The sequence below is a fragment of the Tachyglossus aculeatus genome, chromosome 18, assembly GCF_015852505.1.
Source record: "Tachyglossus aculeatus isolate mTacAcu1 chromosome 18, mTacAcu1.pri, whole genome shotgun sequence".
In the NCBI taxonomy this organism is placed as follows: Eukaryota; Metazoa; Chordata; class Mammalia; order Monotremata; family Tachyglossidae; genus Tachyglossus; species Tachyglossus aculeatus.
In genome coordinates this window covers 9,226,904-9,253,108 of record NC_052083.1, presented here as the reverse complement: position 1 = coordinate 9,253,108, position 26,205 = coordinate 9,226,904, and the positions used below count along the sequence as shown (strand labels likewise).

The window sequence follows — 26,205 nt, the reverse complement described above, 5'->3', positions numbered from 1 at the left end:
TACATATTTATTTTATTTTGTTAATATGTTTTGTTTTGTTCTCTGTCTCCCCCTTCTAGACCGTGAGCCCGCTGTTGGGTAGGGACCGTCTCTAGGTGTTGCCAACTTGGACTTCCCAAGCGCTTAGTACAGTGCCCTGCACACCGTAGGCGCTCAATAAATACGATTGAATGCATTACTAGTATGAAAAAAAAGCAGAGCCACGCCCCTCCACTAGGCGCATGCGCACGGCCGAGACTAGCGCCCAACTGTCGGGGGCGCGCGAGGGAGGACGAGCGCGCGGGCGGGGTGGGGGGCTGCGCGCGCACGTGCGGGGACGCACGGGGGGGCGTGGGGACGCACGGGGAGGACGCACGGGGAGGGCGTGGCGACGCACGGGGAGGACGCACGAGGGGGGCGTGACGACGCTGTCCATCACCTCGCTCCCTCCTACCTCACCTCACTTCTCTTCTTCTACTGCCCAGCCCGCGTCCTCCGCTCCTCCACCGCTAATCTCCTCACTGTACCTCGTTCTCGCCTGTCCCGCCGTCGACCCCCGGCCCACGTCATCCCCCGGGCCTGGAATGCCCCCAATCCCTCTGCCCCTCCGCCAAGCTAGCTCTCTTCCTCCCTTCAAGGCCCTGCTGAGAGCTCATCTCCTCCAGGAGGCCTTCCCAGACTGAGCCCCTTCCCTCCTCTCCCCCTCGTCCCCCTCTCCATCCCCCCATCTTACCTCCTTCCCTTCCCCACAGCACCTGTATATATGTATATATGGTTGTACATATTTATTACTCTATTTATTTATTTTACTTGTACATTTCTATCCTATTTATTTTATTTTGTTGGTATGTTTGGTTCTGTTCTCTGTCTCCCCCTTTTAGACTGTGAGCCCACTGTTGGGTAGGGACTGTCTCTATGTGTTGCCAATTTGTACTTCCCGAGCGCTTAGTACAGTGCTCTGCACATAGTAAGCGCTCAATAAATACGATTGATTGATTGATTGATTGACGCACGGGGGGGCGTGACGACGCACGAGGAGGGCGTGACGACGCACGAGGGGGGCGTGACGAAGCACGAGGAGGGCGTGGCGACGCACGAGGAGGGCGTGGCGACGCACGAGGAGGGCGTGACGACGCACGAGGGGGGCGTGGCGACGTGGGTGGGCGTGGCCGCGCGGGGCGGTGTCGAAGGGCGCCTCCAGGCGCTGCGGGCGCGCGCTGCGGCTTCGCCTCAGGCGGCGTCGGCGGCGCGCAAGGCTCGTCCCGGCGGAGCAGGTAACCGATTTGGGGGCGAAGGACACCGAAGGAGCCCCGAATTTCCGGCTCCTGCACCCCCAAAACCCCCTTAAACCCCCCGGTTCCCTTGCCCTTCTCGAACCGCGGGGAACCGACGCCCGGAAGCCCCCTCCCCTCCTCTCTGAGGCGACGCTTCGGAGTGCGGGGGAGGCCTGGTCGAGCGAACAACACCTTGACCTTTGACCCCTCCTTGCCCCCCCAAACTAGCCCTCTTCCTCAATCAATCAGTCAATCGTATTTATTGAGCGCTTACTGTGTGCAGAACACTGGACTAAGCGCTTGGGAAGGACAAGTTGGCAACATATTCATTCATTCAGTCGTATTTATTGAGCGCTTATTCCTCCCTTCAAAGCCCTGAAATGGCGTTTATTAAGCGCCTACTATGTGCCAAGCACTGTTCTAAGCGCTGGGGAGGTGACACGGTGATCAGGTTGTCTCACAGGCTTCAAACTAGCCCTCTTCCTCCCTTCAAAGCCCTGAAATGGCATTTATTAAGCGCTTACTATGTGCCAAGCACTGTTCTAAGCACTGGGGTGGTTACACAGTGATCAGGTTGTTCCATACGGGGCTCACAGGCTTCATCAAACTAGCCCACTTCCTCCCTTCAAAGCCCTGAAATGGCGTTTATTAAGCGCTCACTATGTGCCAAGCACTGTTCTAAGCGCTGGGGAGGTGACACGGTGATCAGGTTGTCCCACAGGAGGCTTCATCAAAGTAGCCCTCTTCCTCCCCTTCAAAGCCCTGAAATGGCGTTTATTAAGCGCCTACTATGTGCCAAGCACTGTTCTAAGCGCTGGGGAGGTTACACGGGGATCAGGTTGTCCCACAGGAGGCTTCATCAAAGTAGCCCTCTTCCTCCCCTTCAAAGCCCTGAAATGGCGTTTATTAAGCACTCACTATGTGCCAAGCACTGTTCTAAGCGCTGGGGAGGTTACACGGGGATCAGGTTGTCCCATAGGAGGCTTCATCAAAGTAGCCCTCTTCCTCCCCTTCAAAGCCCTGAAATGGCGTTTATTAAGCGCCTACTCTGTGCCAAGCACTGTTCTAAGCGCTGGGGAGGTTACACGGGGATCAGGTTGTCCCATAGGAGGCTTCATCAAACTAGCCCTCTTCCTCCCCTTCAAAGCCCTGAAATGGCGTTTATTAAGTGCTCACTATGTGGCAAGCACTGTTCTAAGCGCTGGGGAGGTGACACGGTGATCAGGTGGTCCCACAGGAGGCTTCATCAAAGTAGCCCTCTTCCTCCCCTTCAAAGCCCTGAAATGGCGTTTATTAAGCTCTCACTCTGTGCCAAGCACTGTTCTAAGCGCTGGGGAGGTTACACGGTGATCAGGTTGTCCCACAGGAGGCTTCATCAAAGTAGCCCTCTTCCTCCCTTCAAAGCCCTGAAATGGCGTTTATTAAGCGCTCACTATGTGCCAAGCACTGTTCTAAGCGCTGGGGAGGTTACACGGGGATCAGGTTGTCCCATAGGAGGCTTCATCAAAGTAGCCCTCTTCCTCCCCTTCAAAGCCCTGAAATGGCGTTTATTAAGCGCCTACTCTGTGCCAAGCACTGTTCTAAGCGCTGGGGAGGTTACACGGGGATCAGGTTGTCCCATAGGAGGCTTCATCAAACTAGCCCTCTTCCTCCCCTTCAAAGCCCTGAAATGGCGTTTATTAAGCGCCTACTATGTGCCAAGCACTGTTCTAAGCGCTGGGGAGGTTACACGGGGATCAGGTTGTCCCATAGGAGGCTTCATCAAACTAGCCCTGTTCCTCCCCTTCAAAGCCCTGAAATGGCGTTTATTAAGCACCTACTATGTGCCAAGCACTGTTCTAAGCGCTGGGGAGGTTACACGGGGATCAGGTTGTCCCATAGGAGGCTTCATCAAAGTAGCCCTCTTCCTCCCCTTCAAAGCCCTGAAATGGCGTTTATTAAGCGCCTACTACGTGCCAAGCACTGTTCTAAGCGCTGGGGAGGTGACACGGTGATCAGGTTGTCCCATAGAAGGCTTCATCAAACTAGCCCTGTTCCTCCCCTTCAAAGCCCTGAAGTGGCGTTTATTAAGCGCTCACTATGTGCCAAGCACTGTTCTAAGCGCTGGGGAGGTTACACAGTGATCAGGTTGTCATTCATTCAGTCGTATTTATTGAGCGCTTACTGGGTGCAGAGCGCTGTACTAAGCGCTTGGGAAGACCAAGTTGGCAACATAGAGAAACGGTCCCTACCCAACAGTGGGCTCACAGGCTAGAAGGGGGAGACAGGGGGCTCACAGGCTTCATCGAAGTAGCCCTCTTCCTCCCTTCAAAGCCCTGAAATGGTATTTATTAAGCACTTACTATGTGCCAAGCACTGTTCTAAGCACTGGGGTGGTTACACAGTGATCAGATTGTCCCATATGGGGCTCACAGGCTTCATCAAACTAGCCCACTTCCTCCCTTCAAAGCCCTGAAATGGCATTTATTAAGCGCTTACTATGTGCCAAGCACTGTTCTAAGCGCTGGGGAGGTGACACGGTGATCAGGTTGTCCCATAGAAGGCTTCATCAAACTAGCCCTGTTCCTCCCCTTCAAAGCCCTGAAATGGCGTTTATTAAGCGCTTACTATGTGCCAAGCACTGTTCTAAGCGCTGGGGAGGTTACACGGTGATCAGGTTGTCCCACAGGAGGCTTCATCAAACTAGCCCTCTTCCTCCCCTTCAAAGCCCTGAAATGGCGTTTATTAAGCGCCTACTATGTGCCAAGCACTGTTCTAAGCACTGGGGAGGTTACACGGGGATCAGGTTGTCCCATAGGAGGCTTCATCAAAGTAGCCCCCTTCCTCCCCTTCAAAGCCCTGAAATGGCGTTTATTAAGCACTCACTCTGTGCCAAGCACTGTTCTAAGCGCTGGGGAGGTTACACGGGGATCAGGTTGTCCCATAGGAGGCTTCATCAAAGTAGCCCTCTTCCTCCCCTTCAAAGCCCTGAAATGGCGTTTATTAAGCGCTCACTATGTGCCAAGCACTGTTCTAAGCGCTGGGGAGGTGACACGGTGATCAGGTTGTCCCATAGAAGGCTTCATCAAACTAGCCCTCTTCCTCCCCTTCAAAGCCCTGAAATGGCGTTTATTAAGCGCTCACTATGTGCCAAGCACTGTTCTAAGCGCTGGGGAGGTTACACGGGGATCAGGTTGTCCCATAGGAGACTTCATCAAAGTAGCCCCCTTCCTCCCCTTCAAAGCCCTGAAATGGCGTTTATTAAGCGCCTACTCTGTGCCAAGCACTGTTCTAAGCGCTGGGGAGGTTACACGGTGATCAGGTTGTCATTCCTTCAGTCGTATTTATTGAGCGCTTACTGGGTGCAGAGCGCTGTAGTAAGCGCTTGGGAAGTCCAAGTTGGCAACGTAGAGAGACGGTCCCTACCCAACAGTGGGCTCACAGTCTAGAAGGGGGAGACAGGGGGCTCACAGGCTTCATCGAAGTAGCCCTCTTCCTCCCTTCAAAGCCCTGAAATGGCATTTATTAAGCGCTTACTGTGTGCCACGCACTGTTCTAAGCGCTGAAGAAGTTACACGGTGATCAGGTTGTCCCACACAGGGCTCACAGGCTTCAAACTAGCCCGCTTTCTCCCTTCAAAGCCCTGAAATGGCATTTATTAAGCGCTTACTATGTGCCAAGCACTGTTCTAACTGCTGGGGAGGTTACTCGGTGATCAAGTTATCCCACACGGGGCTCACAGGCTTCATCAAACTAGCCCCCTTTCTCCCTTCAGAGTCCTGAAATGGCGTTTTTTAAATGCTTACTATGTGCCAAGCACTGTTCCAAGCACTGGGGAGGTTACACGGTGATCAGGTTGTCCCACACGGGGCTCACAGGCTTCATCAAACTAGCCCTCTTCCTCCCTTCAAAGCCCTGAAATGGCATTTATTAAGCGCTTACTATGTCCCAAGCACTGTTCTAAGCACTGGGGTGGTTATACAGTGATCAGGTTGTCCCACACGGGGCTCACAGGCTTCATCAAACAAGCCCTCTTCCTCCCTTCAAAGCCCTGAAATGGCATTTATTAAGCGCTTACCGTGTGCCAAGCACTGTTCTAAGCACTGGAGTGGTTACACGGTGATCAGGTTGTCCCACACGGGGTTCACAGGCTTCATCAAACTAGCCCTCTTCCTCCCTTCAAAGCCCTGAAATGGCATTTATTAAGCGCTTACTATGTGCCAAGCACTGTTCGAAGCGCTGGGGAGGTTACACAATGATCAGGTTGTCCCACGGGGGGCTCAGAGGCTTTATCCCCATTTTACAGATGAAGTCACAGAGGCCCAGAGAAGCTAAGTGACTTGCCCAAAGTCACACAGCTGACAGTTGGTGGAGCTGGGATTTGAACCCATGACCTCTGACTCCAAAGCCTGGGCTCTTTCCACTGAGCAACTCCCTTTCTAGACTGTGAGCCCGCTGTTGGGTAGGGACCGTCTCTATATGTTGCCAACTTGGACTTCCCAAGCGCTTAGTCCAGTGCTGTGCACACAGTAAGCGCTCAATAAATACGATTGAATGAATGAATGCTGCTTCTCTACCACTGAGGGCTCACCTCCTCCAGAAGGCCTTCCCACATTGAGCCCCCCCTTTTCCCTTCATTCAATCACATTTTTTCCTATTTATTTGGACGGTTTTCATTCATTCAATCGTATTTATTAAGCACTTACTGTGTGCAGAGCACTGTACTAAGCGCTTGGGAAGTACAAGTTGGCAACATATAGAGACAGGTTTTGACACCTATCTATGTGTTTTGGTGTCTGTCTCCCCCTTCTAGACTGGGAGCCTGTTGTTGCGTAGGGACCGTCTCTATCTGTTGCCGACTTGGACTTCCCAAGCGCTTAGTCCAGTGCTCTGCACTCAGGAAGCGCTCAGTAATGTGTATATAGCTTTAATTCTATTTAGTCTGATGGTATTGACACCTGTCTACTTGTTTTGTTTTGCTGTCTGTCTCCCCCTTCTAGACTGGGAGCCAGCTGTTGGGTAGGGACCGTCTCTGTCTTGCCGATTTGTGCTTCCCAAGCGCTTAATACAGTGCTCTGCACACAGGAAGTGCTCAATAAATACGATTCAATGAATGAGTTGAGCGCGTCCTGTGTGCAGAGCACTGTACTGAGCGCTTGGGAAGTACAAGTCGGCAACAGATAGCGACAATCCCTACCCAACAACGGGCTCACTCTGCTCCCCCTCCCCATCGCCCCCACTCCCTCCCTCTGCTCTGTCCCCTTCCCCTCCCCACGGCTCTTGTGTCTATTTGTACCTATTTATTACTCTATTTTATTAATGATATGTCTATAGCCATAATTCTGTTTATTCTGATGGTATTGACACCCGTCTGCTTGTTTTATTTTGCTGTCTGCCTCCCCCTTCTAGACTGGGAGCCTGTTGTTGGGTAGGGACTGTCTCTAGGGACTGTCTCTATGTGTTGCCGACTTGGACTTCCCAAGCGCTTAGTCCAGTGCCGTGCACACAGGAAGCGCTCAATAATGTGTATATAGTCATAATTCTGTTTAGTCTGATGGTATTGACACCTGTCTACTTGTTTTGTTTTGCTGTCTCCCCCTTCTAGCCTGTGAGCCCGTTGTTGGGTAGGGATCCTCTCCATCTTTTGCTGATTTGTAATTCCCAAGCACTTAGTCCAGTGCTCTGCACACAGTAAGCGCCCAATAATGTGTATATAGTCATAATTCTATTTATTCTGATGGTATTGACACCTGTCTACTTGTTTTGTTGTCTGTCCCCCACTTCTAGACGGGGAGCCCGTTGTTGAGTAGGGATTGTCTCTATCTGTTGCCGATTTGTACTTCCCAAGCGCTTAGTCCAGGGCTCTGCACACAGTAAGCGCTCAATAAATACGATTGAATGAAGGAATGAACAGCAGCCCACTCCTCCATCCCCATTCTCCAGGCCTCCAAATGGGGCAGCACCTGACTGTGACTCACCCCTGTCACACAGCCAGAGCCTGGCCTCCTCCTCCTCCTCCTCTTCTTCCTCCTCCTCCTCCTCCCCCTCCCCCTCCTGCTGCTCCTCCTCCTCCTCCTCCTCCTCCTCCTCCTCCTCCTCCTCCTCTTCCTCCTCCTCCTCCTCCTCCTCCTCCTTCTCCTTCTCCTCCTCCTCGTCCTCCTCCACCTCCTCCTCCTCCTCCTCCTTTTCCTCCCCATCCTCCTCCTCCTCCTCTCCTGGGTGGCAGCAAGTAGCCTGGCACGGAGCCCGAAAATGACTGTGCGGTTTTAAACTCTCTTCTCTGCAGTAAGGCCCTGATTTTGGCCTCTTTTGCAACAGATAATAATAAAATAATAATGATGGTATTTGTTAAGCGCCTACTATGTGCAAAGCACTGTTCTAAGCACTGGGGGGGATACAAGGTGGTCAGGTTGTCCCATGTGGTGCTCACAGTCTTAATCTCCATTTTCCCGATTGAGGTAACTGAGGCCCAGAGAAGTGAAGTGACTTGCCCAAAGTCACACAGCTGACAAGTGGCAGAGGCAGGATTAGAACCCATGACCTTTAACTCCCAAATTGCACTCTTTCCACTGAGCCACGCTGCTTCTCTGCAGGATGCAGAGTAGCAGATGCAGGACCAGAATGGGCACGAGCATCCGTGTCCCCCAGACAGGCTTACTGCTGCCTGTGGTATCTGTTAGGTGCTTACTATGGGTGGGTCATTCAGTCGTATTTATTGAGCGCTTACTGGGGGCAGGGCACTGTACTAAGCGCTTGAGAGAGTACAATGCAGCAATAAACTGACACACTCCCTGCCCATTCATTCATTCATCCAATCGTGTTTATTGAGCGCTTACTGTGTGCAGAGCACTGGACTAAGCGCTTGGGAAGTCCAAGTCGGCAACATATAGAGACGGTCCCTACCCAGCAGCGGGCTCACAGTCTAGAAGGGGGAGACAGACAACAAAACAAAACATATTAACAAAATAAAATAAATAGAATAGAAAATATGTACAAGTAAAATAAATAGAAAAATATGGAATGCTTCACGAATTTGCGTGTAGTCTACAGGCACTTTGCAAGGCGCTGGGGTAGATGCATTACAATCATTCATTCAGTCGTATTAATTGAGCGCTTATAGTATGCAGAGTACTGTACTAAGCATCATCAGGTTGTCCTCCGTGGGGCTCACAGTCTTCATCCCCAAGTGCTTAGTGCAGTGCTCTGCACACGGTAAGCGCTCAATAAATACGATTGAATGAATGAATGAATATTTATTACTCTATTTTACTTGTCCATATTCTATTTATTTTATTTGGTTTATGTTTTGTTTGGTTGTTCGTCTCCCCCTTCTAGACTGTGAGCCCGCTGTTGGGTAGGGACCATCTCTATATGTCGCCAACTTGGACTTCCCAAGCACTTAGTACAGTGTTCTGCACACAGTAAGCGCTCAATAAATACGATTGAATGAATGAACAATCCAACAATAAACAGAAACATTCCTTGCCTCCAGTGAGCTTAGGCTAGAGGTGGGGAAATCTGATCAGACGCAATTGGCCCAGTGGAAAGAACATGAGTCTCAGTTTTAATTCTGGCTCTGCCGCATGATGATGATGATGATGATGGCATTTATTAAGCGCTTACTATGTGCAAAGCACTGTTCTAAGCACTGGAGAGGTTACAAGGTGATCAGGTTGTCCCACATGGGGCTCACAGTCTTCATCCCCATTTTACAGATGAGGTCACCGAGGAACAGAGAAGTTAAGTGACGTGCCCAAAGTCACCCAGCTGACAAGTGGCAGAGCTGGGATTTGAACCCACGACCTCCGACTCCAAAGCCCGGGCTCTTTCCTCTGAGCCACGCTGCTTCTCATGGCTGCGTCGGCTGCGTGTCCTTGGACAAGTCACTTCTCTGTGCCTCAGTAACTTCATCTGTCAAATGAGGATCAGGACCGTGAGCCCCATGAGGAACAGGGACTGTGTCCAACCTGATGACCTTGCATCTACTCCAGTGCTTGGCACATAGTAAGCGCTTAACAAATGCCACAGTTGTTATCTCGCCAACACCAGGTTTTTTTAGGTGAATCCTTCACCTCTACCAGTTTTTCCTGGTCGAGACCCTCGCGGGGGAATGTCAGAGCCTTGGTAGTTTCATTCTGAGCAGTGGTTGGGGATGTTTCTGGTCTCTTAGTGGTTGGTTGCCCGAATCGCTCCGTCTTACTCAACATCCCCAGCCTCTTGACCGTTACGGGAGGGAGGGAGGGAGCTCCAGAGAAACTGGTGGTGTAGTTTGGGTGGGCGCAGGGGCAATGGAATTGCTAAAAGGGGCGTTCAGAGGAAATGCTAAGCCCCTTGCAGGGTGCTTGCTCCGGTTTTAGCGCCTAGGTTGCTGACCAGGGGAGCCGGACTCAATTCTCATACCGGCAAGATGTGTTTAGAGAAGCCTTGTGGAGAGAGCACCGGACCCAGGGGTTGGAAGGACCTCCCGGCTCCACCACTTGTCTGCTGTGTGACCCTGGGCCAGTCACTTAGCTTCTCTGTGTCTCAGTTCCCTCAGCCGTAAAATGGGGATTAAGATTGTGAGCCCCACGTGGGACGGGGACTGGGTCCAACCCGATTCGTTTCCACCGACCCCAGTGCGTAGTACAGTTCCTGGCATGTAGTAAGAGCGAAACAGATACCACAATTATCTATGTTATCTCTCCTGTTCCAACCCCTGGCTTAGTGGGAATCTCATTTAAATACTAACACTGGGGTGCCCGTCGGCCAGGGGCAGAGTGATAAGTTATATTTGAGATCCAGGGGTTAACAGCTGAAGTCCTTGCTCTCTCGGCATCACCGATGGACTGCTACATGAGCCTGAACAATTTGTAAATTTAAGCTTATTTCAGTTGTTGCCTCGTGGCTGTTCCAGCCTTAATGGTGAGCCCCGGCATCTAGCACACTGTGGCGGCGGGCTGCGTTCCATAGTCTGTGATGTGAGGGCTTTAGAATGATCTTCCAAACATTTTTCTAGTCCCCTTCTCTGGGAGATCCAAGGCTTTGCAGAAAATGAATTGTGAGTTTATCCTTTCTTCTTCCCTTTGGGCGGGGGGAATGCTTTAGTTAAGACTGAAGGAAATTAGTAGTATGACTTGAACGTTCTTTGGATGCAATCCACTATGCCAAATGCTCAGAAAAGTACCACAAAAAAATGAGAAATGTTCCCTCCCCCAAAGGAGGTTGTTTCAACTGGGGAGACCCACACAAGTATCTCCTAATGGGGTGAGTGGAAAAAATTGGCTGTACAATTGATTGTATGTATGTCTATAAGGGCTGAGGGATTGTTTAAATATGTAATAATAATAATAATAATAATGGTGTTAAGCGCTTACTATGTGCCAAGCACCGTTCTATGTGGTGGAGGTAACAGGGTTGCTGTGCCTTGGGAATTTATTGGAGAAGGCTTGGTGCAGGAGGGGAGATTTTGGGAGCTCTTTGAAGGTGGGGAGAGCTGTGGTCCGTTGAGGGGTGGGGATGGAGTTCCAAGCAGTTAGAAGAGCAACAGCGAGGAGGAGGAGATGGGAGAGTTGAGAACGAGGTACAGCTAGAAGGTTGACTACGGAGGAAAGAAGAGCGTGGGTGAAGAGGGGTGATTTATAAGATGGGGCGAGTCGTTTGAGAGCCTTGAAGCCCATTTATGAGTGATCTTGTTGATGGAAATGGAAATGGGAAGCCATATCTGCAGCTGGGGTTTGCGGGGCGGGCAACGTTAAGACTGATGTTTTCTAAACGGGCTCCCACCCCAGCTGAAGCACAAAGCAGGACACTGGATAAAAAGCCTAGAAGCTTGGACTTGGGCGGCCCACTTGTCCAGCAAAGACTAGGCCGTGAGGAAAGGGCATAAGGACCCAGTTTCAAGCCGAAGGAATTCACGGCCTACATGAGGGAACAGTCTGTGACAGTGTAGTGCGTAATGTTCCACGAAAACTGCTTGGAGAATCTTCGCCGGAGAAGTGGTGGAGAGGAATTGTGGCTCACAAAAGAAAAGGCAGATTTCTGCCACCCTGTAGAAAACCGGGGGTCCTCCCCAAAACTGGAACACTGGCTTTGGCGGTCCACGGTGCCCAGGGTAGCTGTGAGGTCAGGAAGGATTAGAACAGAGTAGAACCCATTGGATTAGCTGTAAGGAGATCATTGAAGACTTTAGTGCAGTTTCAGTGGAATTAAGGGGATGAAAACCTGAGTGAAGCTGGTTCAAAGAGATCCGGTGGAAAGGAAAGGAAGGCAGCTGCCGAATCCAACCCGTTCTAAGAGTTGGGATAGGAACGAGAGCAGGGAGATGGTGCGGTAGCTCAAGGGGACTGTTGTAAAATGGGGGAGACTTGAGCATGCTCGAAAGCAGAAGGGACGGAGCCTCCAGGGAGTGAGAGGTTGAAGAGAGCAGCGAGGGAGGGGAGAAGACGGGGAGTGAGTGCTCTTAGGAGATGACAAGGGGTAAGGTAAGCGGCACAAGTGGAGGGAGTGGGTTTAGAGAGCCAGCCGGAGATAACTTATTTAAATGTCCCAGCAGAAGACAAGGGCTTAGTGTCAAGACTTTTGCATCACCGGTCCTGAAAACTTTTAACTCTTAGTGCCGATGCGTGGATGAATCCTTTGATCTAATCCAGCGACTGGCGGGGCAGGTCTTTCCTGGTGTAATAATAATAATAATGATGGCATTTATTAAGCGCTTACTGTGTGCAAAGTACTTTTCTAAGCACTGGGGAGGTTACAAGGGGATCACGTTCCAAGCAGGAATGTTGTGCTTTCCGCCGGGCTGCATCTCCTGCATTTCTGTTCCCTTCTCCTTCCCCTTACAGACTCTCGTCCATTAATATATCCCAACCCTTAATGAACCTGTTGTAATTTTCAGCCTGCAAACTCCCCGAGGGAACAAATTCCATACGCTTCCTACCCACTGGGGAAAAAGTGGGTCTTCTGGTTTGTTTTGAACCTACCACCTTCAAGTTCGAATGGGTGCCCCTCATACCAGGGGGGGTACAATTCCATGGATCTCAAGCCCACTCCCCAAAATCTGCATTTCTGTTCCCTTCTCCTTCCCCTCCCCTTCTAAGTACCATCACCCTCCCTTCCTGACATCCCCTGCTATGACAGGCCAGACTTCTCAGAAAGGTGACATCTTTCTCCTAGCTCTAGCCTCCGGTATTGAGCCTTCTCTGAAGGCGGCCCAGAATAAAGAGTATCTGAGGCCAAAACTCGTGGAGTATAGCTCCTGGCTGAGTCGTGGGAGCTGAGGTAACTTCCATCTAGCACCCTGCCCTCCCTGTGGGGCTGGGGGTGTTCCTGAGATAGACGGGGAGGGGAGGGTTAATACTGATATTTTTCCCAGAATGGTTTTCAGCCCATCTGAAGCACAAAGTAGGAGACTGGGCCAAAAGCCTAGAGGTTTGAACTTGGGAGGGCCACTTGTCTGGCTGGAGGAGGCATGAGGACCCAGCTAGCTTCCTGCCGAAGATAAGGCCAAAGAAACTCTCATCGTACATGAAGCATTCTCTAATAGCGTAGTGTATAATGTTCCATGAAAAGAGCATGAAGAATCACCCCGCCACCCGAGCTTTGGTAGAGAGGAAATCCTGGACTGTACCCCTGGTGGATCACAAACCGAAAAGCAGAGTTCATTCATTAAGTCATTCATTCAGTCGCATTTATTGAGCACTTACTGTGTGCAGAGCGCTGTCCTGAGCGCTTGGGAAGAGTTCTGCCCCTTTGTCTAGAAAGCCATAGCCCTCCCCCGTCTGGAATGCCGGCTGTGGTTTGGGTTGCCACATCTTGGGACGGTCATGTGGGCCTGCAGGGATGGGATTGCGATAGGTTAGAAGAACCGGTTGTGCGCGTGTCTGTGGTGTCAGCAGGCAGAACGAGTTTTCCCTAATGCGAGAATCTCTGCACTCAGGAGAGCCGAGCGTGCGGAGAAGGGCCAGGGGAGTCGGAGGAAAGGAGCAGCTTCTGTTTGAGAGGCTCTTCCCCACAGCACCTGTATATATGTTTGTACATATTTATTACTCTATTTATTTTACTTGTACATATCTATTCTATTTATTTTATTTTGTTAATACGTTTTGTTTTGTTCTCTGTCTCCCCCTTCTAGACTGTGAGCCCACTGTTGGGTAGGGACCGTCTCTATATGTCACCAACTTGTACTTCCCAAGCGCTTAGTACAGTGCTCTGCACACAGTAAGTGCTTAAAAAATACAATTGATTGATTGATTGAAAAGATTAGGGCTCTGGAAAGATGAAGGCTTCAGAGGGGCTCAGCTGAACCGTAAAGGGTGTGGGCTTGAGAAACAGGGAATTGTACCCCCCTGGTATGAGGGGCACCCATTCGAACTTGAAGGTGGTAGGTTCAAAGCAAACCGAAAGACCCACTTTTTCCCCAGTGGGTAGGAAGCATATGGAATTTGTTCCCTCGGGGAGTTTGCAGGCTGAAAATTACAACAGGTTCATTAGGGGTTGGGATATATTAGTGGAGGCGAGTCTGTAATCAATCACTAGAGGAAAAGTTAAGGGTGTAGAGGGAAATGTTAGGGATGGATATCGAGGAAGGTAACTCTCATCTCGTGACCTTGGGCAAGTCACTTAACTTCTCTGAGCCTCAGCTGCCTCATCTGTAAAATGGGGATTAAGACTGTGAGCCCCACGTGGGACAACGTGATCACCTTGTATTCCCCCAGCGCTTAGAACAGTGCTTTGCACGTAGTAAGCGCTTAACAAATGCCGTTATTATTATGATTATTATTATTATTATCTTGATTGTAATCCTTTAACCCAGATCATGGCATCCCAAATGTTCTCTTTAGCAGTTATGTATTTATAGCATGCACAGAGTGCCTCGGCATAACGTGCATAGTACTGAATGCCTACTGCGTGTAAAGCTCTGTATTGAGCGTTGGGGAAGACTACAGTAGAGGGCAAATCACACACAGTCCCTGTGTCTTAGACTGTGAGCTCCATGTGGGACTGGAATTGTGCCCTACTTGATTATCTAAGATCTATTCCAGTGTTTAGTACAGTTCTTGCACATAAATGCTTAACAGGTATCCCAATTATGATTGTCATTATTATTATGCTACTTCGTTTCTCTGTTTATTCCCTTATTTTTCCTTCGGCCTGCTTCTGCTAAATGTAAATCATTTGCATTACCTTTTTTTCCCCCCCATTGGATTGTAACCTTTTTTTTTCACCGAAGTTCTTCGAGCAATGTTCTGCACCTAGTAGACCTGTAATAAATACTATTGGGGATGGTAACTTTGTGGTTCTTTTAAGTGTTTGGCCAAGATGCCCCTGTTGGAGCAGAATTATGGTCTGGGTGGACTAGGGGGGTCTCATCTGTCCTTAATGGTATTTCCATAATGGTATTTAAGTGCTTACTATGTGCCAGGAACTGCAGTAAGCGCTGGGGTAGATACAGGATAATCAGGTTGGACAAAGTTCGTGTCTCACTTGGGGCTCATAGTCTTAATCCCCATTTTATAGTCGAGGTTACTGAGGTACAGAGAAGTGAAGTGACTTGCCCGAGGTCACAGCAGACGAGCGGCAGAGCCGGGATTAGAACCCAGGTCCTCCGACTCCCAGGCACGGATTCGATCCGCCAGGCCACGCTGCTTCTCAGAAATGACTTCAGAAATGATCTGAGCTTCTAATTCCTCTTCATGCCCGGTGGAGGGGATATTTGAATTACCGAGAAGGGAACACAGCCTGAGCAAATACGGGCAAGTGATTTGACTTTTCGACTTCTGACTCGCAGGTCGGGGAGAAAGGCCGAGGCCGGAGAGCGCGGTTCATTCTGCGGGTCCTGTCTGGATTGCGACCGGGAGAGACGCTCAAAGTGAGGCTCTGAAGGAGCGGTCGTCAAGAAGAGGCCACTGGGACCCCAGAGACGGAGGAGGTTGTACCGAAGAGGATTTTTGCTGTCCAGCGCTGGGGCTAGCTTAACACCCTCTCTCCTTCACCTCCCAGTCAGCGCTCACCGGCCACTGACCCCGGCAGAGAGGGTGAGGTGGCCCCGAGAAAACCACGCCGGATCCCTCCGGAATGGGGCAGAGCTCGTGAATTCCACCTCAGCCCCCTCCACCCTTCCAGGCTGGAGAAGCAGCCATTCGCTGTATTGTGAGGTGGGAACCGACGAAACCCAAGACCATGGCAGAGTCAGGGGTGAAAAGTAAGTGTGTAAAGAGTGTGAGAGAGAGAGAGTATGTGTGTGTGCTTGCACATGTGCTAATTCAATTAATTCCCCCACGTTAATTCAAACCAGGAAGGATGATTGTCCAAAGTGCTGTTCCACTGTGAGCCCCACATGGGACAACCTGATCACCTTGTAATCTCCCCAGCGCTTAGAACAGTGCTTTGCACATAGTAAGCGCTTAATAAATGCCATTATTATTATTATTATTATTAGCAGATTTCCCGAGTTCTCTGGTAACTCCAGACTTAGTTCTGTTGCCTCTCCATTCCACAAGTCCCCTCTATAGCCTTTCCTCCATCTATCCATCCGGCTACCTTCCTCCCTTCTCACCTTTCCTCCACTTAGCCTTAAAAGCTCTTTTGGCCTGCTCGTCCCCAGCCTCCCCTCATTGCAGGGCCAGGGTGCTGTGGGATCAACTGATGACTGAAAGATGCCGTAGTGGCTGGGGAAACTGAGGCACGTGGCCCCTTGATTGTAATCCCGGACTCAGGGCTGGTAAGCTAGGAGTCTTCACAGTCAGTTTTTGCTTCAGCTATAGTTTCGGGCAAGGGGGAGGGAGACAGTATTACTTTGCCTCTGAGCAGTGTATGACAATTTTAGGAAAGTAGATTGGTTCTCTCTCTGATAGCCACACCAGGATGCAGGGAGGAATTTTGAGGGGGGTCTTTGGGTCATCCATCCCCGTGGTTTGGGATAGACCATCTAACATTCTTAACGTTTCTCTAAAATAATTACGGACCGCTTAGCCATCAGTCAGACTAAGTCCTTTATCACCAGGGCACTGTTCTAGGCCCTTGGGAACATGCGGTAGAAGTAAGTCTTGCCTTTAAAGTTTAAAGACTAGTTAAGGCCCTATTGAAAGCACATAAAGTAGAAGTAAGTCTTGCCTTTAAAGTTTAAAGACTAGTTAAGGCCCTATTGAAAGCATATCTCCTCCAAGAGAATTTCTCCAACTAAGCCCTCATTTCCTCTTCTACTCCTTCCTACATTGCCCTTGCACTTGGATTAACACCCTTTATTCATCCACCCTCAGCCCCACGTATCTGTAAATTAATTAATTTATACTAACGTTGATCTCCCCCTCTAGACTGGAAGCTTGTTGCAGGCAGGGGACGTGTCTGCCAACTCCGTATTGCCCTCACCCAATCGCTTAGTACAGTGCTCTACATTTAGTAAGCGCTCAATAAATTTGATTGGTTGATAGTTGACCTACCAAACAAACATCCTACTGTTTTGAACCAGCATTTATTCCTTGTCAGTCAGCTTGCAATCTCCTGCTTTGTCTGTTATTCCTTGGGGACGACGTTCTAGTGAGTGATCTGTGTGTATTCTGAGAACTGACCCTCAAACTCCCTGGACATTTTTCTGCCAGCATCCCCACCCGACTCCTCCAAGCATCCATTATTGGGTCTGCATTTCTCTCAGTTAATCAGTGATAATTACCTGTGGGAAGAGTGCTTGTGCTAAGCGCTTGGGGGAGATGAAGGAGAAAATCTCCTTATCATTCTCCAGCTCCCTGGGCTAGTCTTTGTAAATGGGCTTTCCAAGGAGATCATCTGGCAGGCAGTTATTTTTGGCTATAAGAAGAGGACACTACTGGCCACTGCTAGCTCTTTGGCTTCAGAGCGGTGGTGTATGACGGGATTCTCATTGTTTTATTGTGCGTTTAATGGTGAGCACTTAGATTCTGCTCTTGTTGCTTGGGTAACATGGTTTCCATCTGGCAGGAACCTAGCTCTGTGTGAGAAACCCTGCTCTAGGGGTAGACAGCGAGCTATTCATTGTCCATTCATTCGTTCATTTTTTTTTTTAATGGCATTTATTAAGCACTTACTATGTGCAAAGCACTGTTCTAAGCGCTGGGGAGGTTACAAGGTGATCAGGTTGTCCCACAGGGGGCTCACAGTCATAATCCCCGTTTTACAGGTGAGGTAACTGAGGCACAGAGAAGTGAAGTGACTTGCCCGAAGTCACACAGCTGACGATTGGTGGAGCCGGGATTTGAACTCATGACCTCTGACTCCAAGGCCCGGGCTCTTTCCACTGAGCCACGCTGCTTCTCGTTCATTCCATTCATTCACTCGTATTTATTGAGTGCTTACTGTGTGCAGAGCGCTGTACTAAGAAATGGGGAGGGTACAATATAACAATAAATAGACACATTCCTTGCCCGCAACGGGCTTACATATCAGTGAGTCCCCTCTGGCCCACATGGGGATTCTAATCTCTCATCCAAGTCATCGCCCCTCGCGCTGTCAGGCCACTTCCCTTTCCTTTCATCTTCTGACCGCCCGCAACTGGGGAGCCGCGCTCCACGGGGCCCTGCTTCTGCCCCGTCTTAGCCCATGTGGTGATCGAACTAGAAAAGCGGCTCCCCGAGAGACTCGCAACCCTGGCTCAGTGGAAAGAGCACGGGTTTTGGAGTCAGAGGTCATGGGTTCAGATTCCGACTCTGCCAACTGTCAGCTGTGTGACTTTGGACAAGTCATTTAACTTCTCCGGGCCACAGTTACCTCATCTGTAAAATGGGGGTTAAAACTGTAAGCCCCCCCGTGGGACAACCTGATCACCTTGTAACCTCCCCAGCGCTTAGAACAGTGCTTTGCACATAGTAAGCGCTTAACAAATACCATCATTATTATTATTATTATTATTTCCCTTCTGTGGCGTGACCGTCGCTCGAGACCTGCCCCGGATTCGACGCTGCGACATATGCAGGCGTTGTCTCTCTGCTGTCGCAGGGCATAGTCTGGGGCAAAGCTAATCCTGGCTCCGCTATCCCCGGGGCCGATCAGGGGGAGGGCCTCGATCCCAAACTTCCAGGACCGTCCTGGAATTCCTGGAATTGCCCATTAGCACTACCCACCCAGATTGCAAAAGTCCAGGAGGAAAGAGAATTCTCCAGTTGCCTCACCTTTGTTCTCTGCCCTGCATCGCCCTGGCTAGTTCTCCCTAAGATCGGCCAGACAATTTGCCGCCACCGTCCTGTGACTGGTTGCCTTTGACTGCGTCCAACCCCATTAGCGCGTATCTACCCCAGTGCTTAGTACAGTGCCCGGCACATAGTCAGTGCCTAACAAATACCGCAGTTACTATTGGATCACCCCAACAGGCCCAGGGAGCTTTTGGGGGATTTTTGCTGCTGATTTGCACCGTGTGGAGTCAATAAAATACAAGCCAAAAGCCTCAGCTCTTCCAGTCAACCAGTTAATCAATCAATCAATCAATCAATGGTATTTATTGACTGTAACTACGTTGTGGGCGGGGAAGGTGACTGTTAATTCTGTTGTACTCTCCCAAGAGCGTAGTACAGTCCTCTGCACATAGTAAACACTCAATACCATTGATTGATTGAGCGCTTACTATGTGCCTCTCCCAAGCAATAGCCTGCTCTCCCCAGACACCCGTCTTTAATAAATAGAGAAATAATGATGGTCTTTGTTAAGCGCTTATTATGTGCCAAGTACCGTTCTAAGTGCTGGGGTAGAGTCAGGGTTATCAAGTTGTCCCACCCGGGGCTCACAGTCTTAATCCCCATTTTCCAGATGAGGTAACTGAGGCACAGAGAGATGAAGTAGCTTGCCCAAAGTCACACGGCTGACAGATGGAGTCGGGATTTGAACCCACAGCCTCTGACTCCCAATCCCGTGCTCTTTCCCCTGAGCTATGCTGATTGCAGTATTTATTCCATGTAGAGTGCATCCAAGTCAGACTCTCATATTTCCTTCAGGAAATAACAGTAAGTCCTGGAGACTTTAAAAACAATTTCCGGTCGAACTGCAGACTCAACCTAGTCTGGTACTTAACCCGGGTTCTCCCAGACCTTAGCAGCACCTTCTTTAATTTTTCCTCTCCTGGGGATAAGCTCTTCCCCTGGCTTTTCTGTAGTCTCAAACCATTGACACTCTTCTTCAGTTTGGAGCAGGAAGGCAAGAGGAAGTCTGTTCCCTATCTGGTCATTTCACCGCTTCTGTTGATCTTCCTTCTGTCCCAGTCCTTTGCTGGAATTGTCTGGTCTCTAACCGCAGTTATCCGCGGATGAGTCACCCTCTCCACGAGCAAGTGGCTCCCAGCCTGTCACCTGCAGACATTTGAACAATCTCTTCATCTTTGGGCCTCTCCAGGGTCAAATTGCTGAAGCCCTGGGCGAGGACTACAGGATTCGGGAGGAGTGGATTATCAAGGCAGCAGGGAGTGACAGAGTTTTGAGGTTGTCTGCCCTGAGGCAGCACAGAGCCCTCCTCCCACCGAGCACACCTGGACTCTTAGGGCGTAGAGGCGGACAAGCGAAGAGCCTGGGCAGCTGGGGAATGGGAGGAGGGAGAAGAGGGAATGAGCCAGTGGAAACCCTGCAAGCGACAGTCAGGAGTTCTTGTTTTATGTGAGAAGCAATGAGGAGCCATTGGCATTTTTTTGAAGAGGGGAGTAATGTTCTCCGGTAGCGTTTTAGAAAGGTCTTCTGAGTGAAGGGGGAGAGATCGGCACCACGAGACCGGAAAGGGACACGGGAGATGGGGAATCAGGGTTGAGGTGGAGTATCTTAACAGGTGTTCTGAGTGCAGGAAGTCAGGGTTTGGGGAGGTGACGATACTCTTGGGTGGGAGGGAACGGGCGTCAAACTATTGGGGTGTCCATGATCCTGGGCCATCCTGCTCCTCGGAGACTCATGTGGCCTCTTCCTCCTAGAGCTGATGGGTCAGTTTTGCAATCTGCCTTTGGGTTACCTTTCTCACCCTGGAGGCCATGAGCGCGGTCTGTCCACTGAGAGACCCGGGGCGGAGACTGTCTGAGAATGTGGGAGGTTAATTCCAGAAGCCCGCCGGCAGCATGTAGTTCCTTCCGAATGACCGGCATCGAGTTGGCGGGGTGGGCACTGCCATCTGCATGGGCCCCAGACTTGCTCTGCCTCTGTCAGAACTATCGACGGTGCTGCTGGATGCTTCCGTGGACAAGGACCCCCTGGTGCAGGAGCAGATCTTCCAGGCTTTGTGCTACCTGGGCGAGTCGGAGGTGGAAGAGACCCTTCACGCTTGTGACGAGTACCTGAGGAAACACGAGAAGGTGTGTGGCCGGAAACGTTGAACTTCCGTAGTCAGCGGGGAGCCTGGGGCTGGGTGGCAGGGGAATGGCCGGACTGGACTTTTCTCAGCGCGGGAAGGAGACGTGGAGAACCCACCCCGACTCCGTAGTACTGACGGGGCAGCGGCGTCATTTCCCAACTGCCCAAGGTGGTGGTGGCGGCTCCGGCTTGACCCCGGGGTGGGTCTCTTCCTTTAGCTGCCTTACCCGTCACGAATCATCATCCTGAAAGCCATGGAGTCGGTGGTGAAGAACAACCTTGACGATCTGGACAAGGACACGGCCAAGATGGTTATCCTCCTGGCATCGTTGGAGATGACGAGGTCTAAGGTGAGAGCCCCTTGTCTCGTCAGCTCCGGTGTCTCCCGACCCTTCCCAAGGACAGAGGCTGCTGGCCTGGCTTACTGAGTCCCACTGTCACTGTTGGGGGGGGGTCCCCTTGTAAAGGTGGGGGACCCTGGGTCCTCAGGCCAGAACCTGCTGGGAAATAACCCCCAGGCCACAGATGTTCCCTCCGAAACACTCCCACCCTCGGCTTTACGCGCTTGCTCCTCCACCCCTTATCCTCATCCACAGTCACGCTCGTACCCTGTAACCTGCTCCCGTCTTCTCGGCCAGCCTGATCCTCTGGCTGTCTGGTCAGGGACAGAAATGGCTGAGCGGTGATGGAACTGCCTGGAATCCGGCTTGGCCCTGGGGTGGGGAGAAGCGACATCAGTCCGTACGGGAGACTGAAACTGCCCCTTCCCCCACCTCCTTAGTTTCCGCACCGCACGGGGATTTGGCAGATAAGGGCAAACGACTGATGAACTGAAATCCGGCGCTTCAAACCACAGGGCAGCCGTTGGGTAGGGTCCCAGGACAGGGTTGCGTCTGGCTTCCCCTGCAACCCCAGAGCCGTCCTGCATCGGCCTCAACAGGGCAGGGGGGTCTCTTTGGGAGAGCTCCTGCTCCGAAGGTCTGGGCTGAACTTTTGGTCTTTCCTCTGTTTTTCATTTCCTGGGATCCAGGAGGTGATCTTCGACTGGCAACAGGCGGCAAGTAGCGTCCTCGTCGCGGTGGGGAAGCGATTCATCAACCAAGTCATGGAGGAGGTCCTGACCAAATTCCAGCCCGGGGTCCTGCCTCACTACTTCATCATGCAGACGTTCGCAAACCTCTCCGTGTCTAATGGTTCGAGCCGGTCCTCCATTTCCCCTCTCCTTCCCCGCTCGCTACTCTCCCGGCCAAAATCGCGTACCCTGTTGGGTCCAGAGGCCCTTCTCAGGGAGAGGGTTCTCAGTTACTAGTCCTCTGTGTTCAGGTTTTGAGCTTAGAGGCGGTGGGAAGGTCCTGGAGACAGGGCTGGGCTTATCAGCCTGGGAGAAGAGGGGCTTGAAACGGGGAGAGCCAGAATGGGTCCAGTTTTCCACAGAAAATTCAAAGCTTCAAGCTGACCGGCCACCACACTGGACCGCAGTGGGAGTGTTGGGCCTTAGGTGCCAGTTCCCTGCGTTGGCCATCGTTGGGTCGTGAGTTGGCCACACTGTGGGCCACTGACCCCTGGATTCTCGGCGATAGTTAGGGGCTTGGATTAAAGGTCAGAGTTAGGGTTAAGTGTGATGCGATTGGACTCTCACCATCTAAATATTACTATTATATTTAATATTAATTAAATTAATTAAATTAAAATTTAATATTAAATAATATTTAATATTAATATATTACTATATTACTCCATTTATTTATTTATTTATTTATTTATTTATTTATTTTGCTTGTACATTTCTATCCTATTTATTTTATTTTGTTGGTATGTTTGGTTCTGTTCTCTGTCTCCCCCTTTTAGACTGTGAGCCTACTGTTGGGTAGGGACTGTCTCTATGTGTTGCCAATTTGTACTTCCCAAGCGCTTAGTACAGTGCTCTGCACATAGTAAGCGCTCAATAAATACGATTGATTGATTGATTGATTGATAAATATGAACTCGATTTGCTGCATCCCTGGCGATGCCAGGCTAGGGACCGGGTCCTCGGCCAGGGCCGCGGCCCAGGGCTCCTGCTCCGCTGCCCCGTTCCCTGCAGTGACATTTAGGGCTCTGGAAAGCCAGAGGCTTGTGGAGTCATTGGCGAACTGGTCCCTCCTGCAGGAGGCCAAGGATCTAGACTCCACGGGGATGCCTCAGTTACCTCATCCGTAAAATGGGGAGTAAGATTGTGAGCCCCACGTGGGACAACCTCATTACCTTGTATCTACCGCAGCGCTTAGAACAGTGCCTGGCATTGTTGGGTAGGGACCGTCTCTATAAGTTGTCGATTTGTACTTCCCAAGCGCTAAATACAGTGCTCTGCACACAGTAAGCGCGCAAGAAATATGATTGAATGAATTCCTGTAAGCCAGCTGAGGCTTTACCTCGGAATTTCCTTGAGCAGTCTTTTTTTATAATGGTATTTGTTAATCAGGCAACCAGTGGTATTTATTTAGCACATACTGTGTGCAGAGCACTGTACTAAAGCGCTTGGGGGAGTACAGTGCGACCAAATTAGCAGGCACATTCCTGAGATTAAGCGCTTACTATGTTCCGGTCACTGTTCTGAGCACTGGGATGGATACGAGACAATATCGGGTTGGACCCAGCCCCTGTCCCACAAAGGGCGTATGGTCTTAGTCCCCTTATACAGATGAGGTGACAGGCACAGAGAACTTAAGTGTTGCCAACTTGTACTTCCCAGGCGCTTAGTACAGTGCTCGGCACACAGTAAGCGCTCAATAAATACGATTGATTGATTGATTACTCTATTTTACTTGTACATATCTATTCTATTTATTTTATTCTGTTAGTATGTTTGGTTTTGTTCTCTGTCTCTCCCTTTTAGACTGTGAGCCCACTGTTGGGTCGGGACCGTCTCTATATGTTGCCAACTTGGACTTCCCAAGCGCTTAGTCCAGTGCTCTGCACACAGTAAGCGCTCAATAAATACGATTGATTGATTAAGTGACTTGCCCAAGGTCTCAGCCAACAAATGGCGGGGCCGGGATCGGAGCCCACGCCGCTTCTCAGTTCTTGAGAGTGGAAGTCCAGTGCCCGTGAATGATTTTCCCCAAATTATGGAGCAGCCAGTCGAGATTGGGGCATCCGGAAGCGGGGAATCTGGACGTGGCAGATGGGCAGCTTATAGGAGGGGTTGCCTATTCATTAGTGGTCCAGGAGGCTGGAGGGGATGAGGATGGAGAGGAGACAAGACTCTGTGCTTTTTCTTCCCGCAGTGTTTGGCATGGTGCCCTTCTTAAATTCCATCCTGGGCACCATGGTACCCATGCTGGGCATGGCCAAGCAGGACCAGATGAAGTGTGGGTTCTGTTATGGTAAGAAGGGGATGGGCTGATGGGTGGGTGGCTCTGTGTGTGTTTGTGTGTGTTAGTTGTACTGATTGTTGTTCCCTTTTCTAGCCTACGGTTGGGAATTATCTCCTGCCGACGTGTAGTTTATCCCTCCACGTTCCTGGGAGAGTGCAGTCTCCCCCAGGCTTCTGTGGCCTGGCGTAGGGTGTGGCACTGTGATGGCTGGGGCTCTCCTCCTGTTACCCCACAGTCTGCACCAGCCAGGGCTTCCTCTAATCCCGGCTTCTTCGGCCTTCCACGTTCTTTTGGGTGTAATCTCTCCGCTAGCTAAAATACCCCATGGTTACAGGTGAGGGAACTGAAGCCACAGGGCGGAAGCAGTGTGGCCTAGAGGAAAGAGAATGAGCCTGGGAGTTGGAGGACGTAGGTTCTCATCCTGACTCTGCCAGCGTGTCTGCTGGGTGACCTTGGGCAGAGCCCTTAACTTCTCTGTGCCTCAGTTGCCTCATCTGCAAAATGGGGATTAAGACTGTGAGCTTCGTGTGGGACAATCTGATAACCTTAGATCTATCCCAGCGCTTAGAACGGTGCTTGGCACATAGTAAGCGCTTAACAAATACCACCATTATTATCATTATTGTTATTATCGGGCCTGTTTTTCTCCTTCAGATCATCAGGGAGCAGGCAGGGACTTTGTTTTCTCCCTCCGTTACCCCCCGCAGCCTTTAGTAGAGTATGAGGAGGATGGTTATCCCTCTAAGTGTTTGGTTCTCCCTCTGCAAAAAAGAACCCAGGACTGGCCAGATCATGCGGTCTGACTCAGGCTGGGTTTTCTTTTGTCCCCGAGTTCTTCTGTACGTGTGGGTGCCCCGTCTGCCCCATCGGGCCGGGGGGAGGGAGCTCTCGGCCACAGCGGGGCTCAAGGCAGGCAGGGGGCTGGATGGACCGACCGACGCCCTTTGGCTTTAGCCCTCTCTGCCTGCAGCCCTGCAGCATTTCGGCGAGAGCATCCTGGAGTACCTGGCTAACCTGGACAAAGCCCCGGACCCCACCGTCAGGAAGGACACCTTCTCCTGCGACCTCTTCCACGCTTACGACGTGCTGTTCCACTTCTGGCTGCCGAGCCGAGAGGCCAAGGTGCTCGCGCTCCCTGGAGCGGTCTAGCGTTCTCCTGCCTTTGGGAGCGGGAGGGTGCGTGTGGCCCCCAGACCGCTTCTCTGAGGCTGGCAGGGTGCTGCCTGCCTTCTCCCCTCCCGAACCTGCCAAATCGTCGGCCTGAGGAGGGCCGTGGGCCCCAGCCGTCCCAGAATCAGCCGCCCGTCTGCCTCTGGCTCTCTCCCTCCAGCTCCGGCTAGCTGTGGTGGAGGCCCTCGGGCCCATGAGTCAGTTGCTGCCGTGCGAGAAATTGGAAGAGCAGCTTCCCCGGCTGATCCCAGGCATCCTCGCTCTCTACAAGAAGCACGCTGAGGCCTTCTACCTGTCTAAGGTCAGCCCTGGGCCCTGACAACAGCCACGCACCTCATCCTTCTCCGGCAAAGCCTTGGGGGGGGAATCAATCGATCCATCAGTGAGTGGTAGTGATTGAGCGCTTACTGTTTGCAGAGCACTGTACTAAGCGCTTGGGAGAGTGCAGTATAACAGAATGAGCAGCCACATTGGCTGCCCATAATGAGCTTTAAGTCTAGAGGGGGGGAAGTGGGGGTGAGGGAATGAGGCTGAAGCGGGAACTTCCGTCATCTAGAGTGCTGAGGGGAGGAGATGGCTCCGTTGGCGGGGTAGATTTAGGTTAGACACTGGGAGGAGATTCCTGGCCGTAAGTGAGCGGCTCGATGTGTGCCTTCCTTCGGGGCTTAGAGGAAGTGCCTTCCTCTTCTAGACGGTGAGCCCGTTGTTGGGTAGGGACCGTCTCTACATGGTGCCGACTTGTACTTCCCAAGCGCTTAGTACAGTGCTGTGCACACAGTAAGTGCGCAATAAATATGAATGAATCAATAGGCTTGTAGGTTCTTCCCCCCTGAATCCAGAGAGGTGGATTCCTGTGAGGCCCTGACCCAGCCTCTTCCCTCCCCACCCACCTCCGCACTCAGACACATTCGGCTCAACTCCCAATGTCATCCATCCCGGATTCGTATCTTCCCTGGCTCACACCTAATTCAGCTCTCTCTCTCCCTCCTCTCCTCCGCCGAGCAGAGTCTGGGCCAGATCCTCGAAGCTTCTGTGGACTCTGGGAGCCGCACGCTGGAAGTGCAGCTGGATGCACTGCTGAGCGCGTTGCACGTCCAGGTGGGGCTGGGGCTGGGCCGGACTGGAGCGGGAAGGCGGGGAGGGGTTCGGGAGAAATTGGAGGTTGAGACGGAGACGGGGCAAGTT

At 51.2% G+C, this 26,205-nt stretch overlaps 1 protein-coding gene across 2 annotated transcripts in view; it reads left to right on the top strand.

Moving 5' to 3' along the window:
• The first annotated feature begins 1,196 nt into the window (after positions 1–1,196).
• Positions 1,197–26,205, top strand: part of MROH1 (maestro heat like repeat family member 1) — a 67,404-nt gene continuing 42,395 nt past the window's right edge. For both annotated transcript variants that reach the window (XM_038759948.1, XM_038759947.1), the window contains exons 1-9: positions 1,197–1,253; positions 14,998–15,411; positions 20,351–20,496; positions 20,713–20,844; positions 21,525–21,687; positions 23,761–23,859; positions 24,821–24,972; positions 25,181–25,321; positions 26,026–26,118. In XM_038759948.1, the coding sequence (XP_038615876.1) occupies positions 15,390–15,411; positions 20,351–20,496; positions 20,713–20,844; positions 21,525–21,687; positions 23,761–23,859; positions 24,821–24,972; positions 25,181–25,321; positions 26,026–26,118 (948 nt within the window). In that variant the 5' untranslated portion in view covers positions 1,197–1,253; positions 14,998–15,389. The remainder of the gene's footprint in view (positions 1,254–14,997; positions 15,412–20,350; positions 20,497–20,712; positions 20,845–21,524; positions 21,688–23,760; positions 23,860–24,820; positions 24,973–25,180; positions 25,322–26,025; positions 26,119–26,205) is intronic.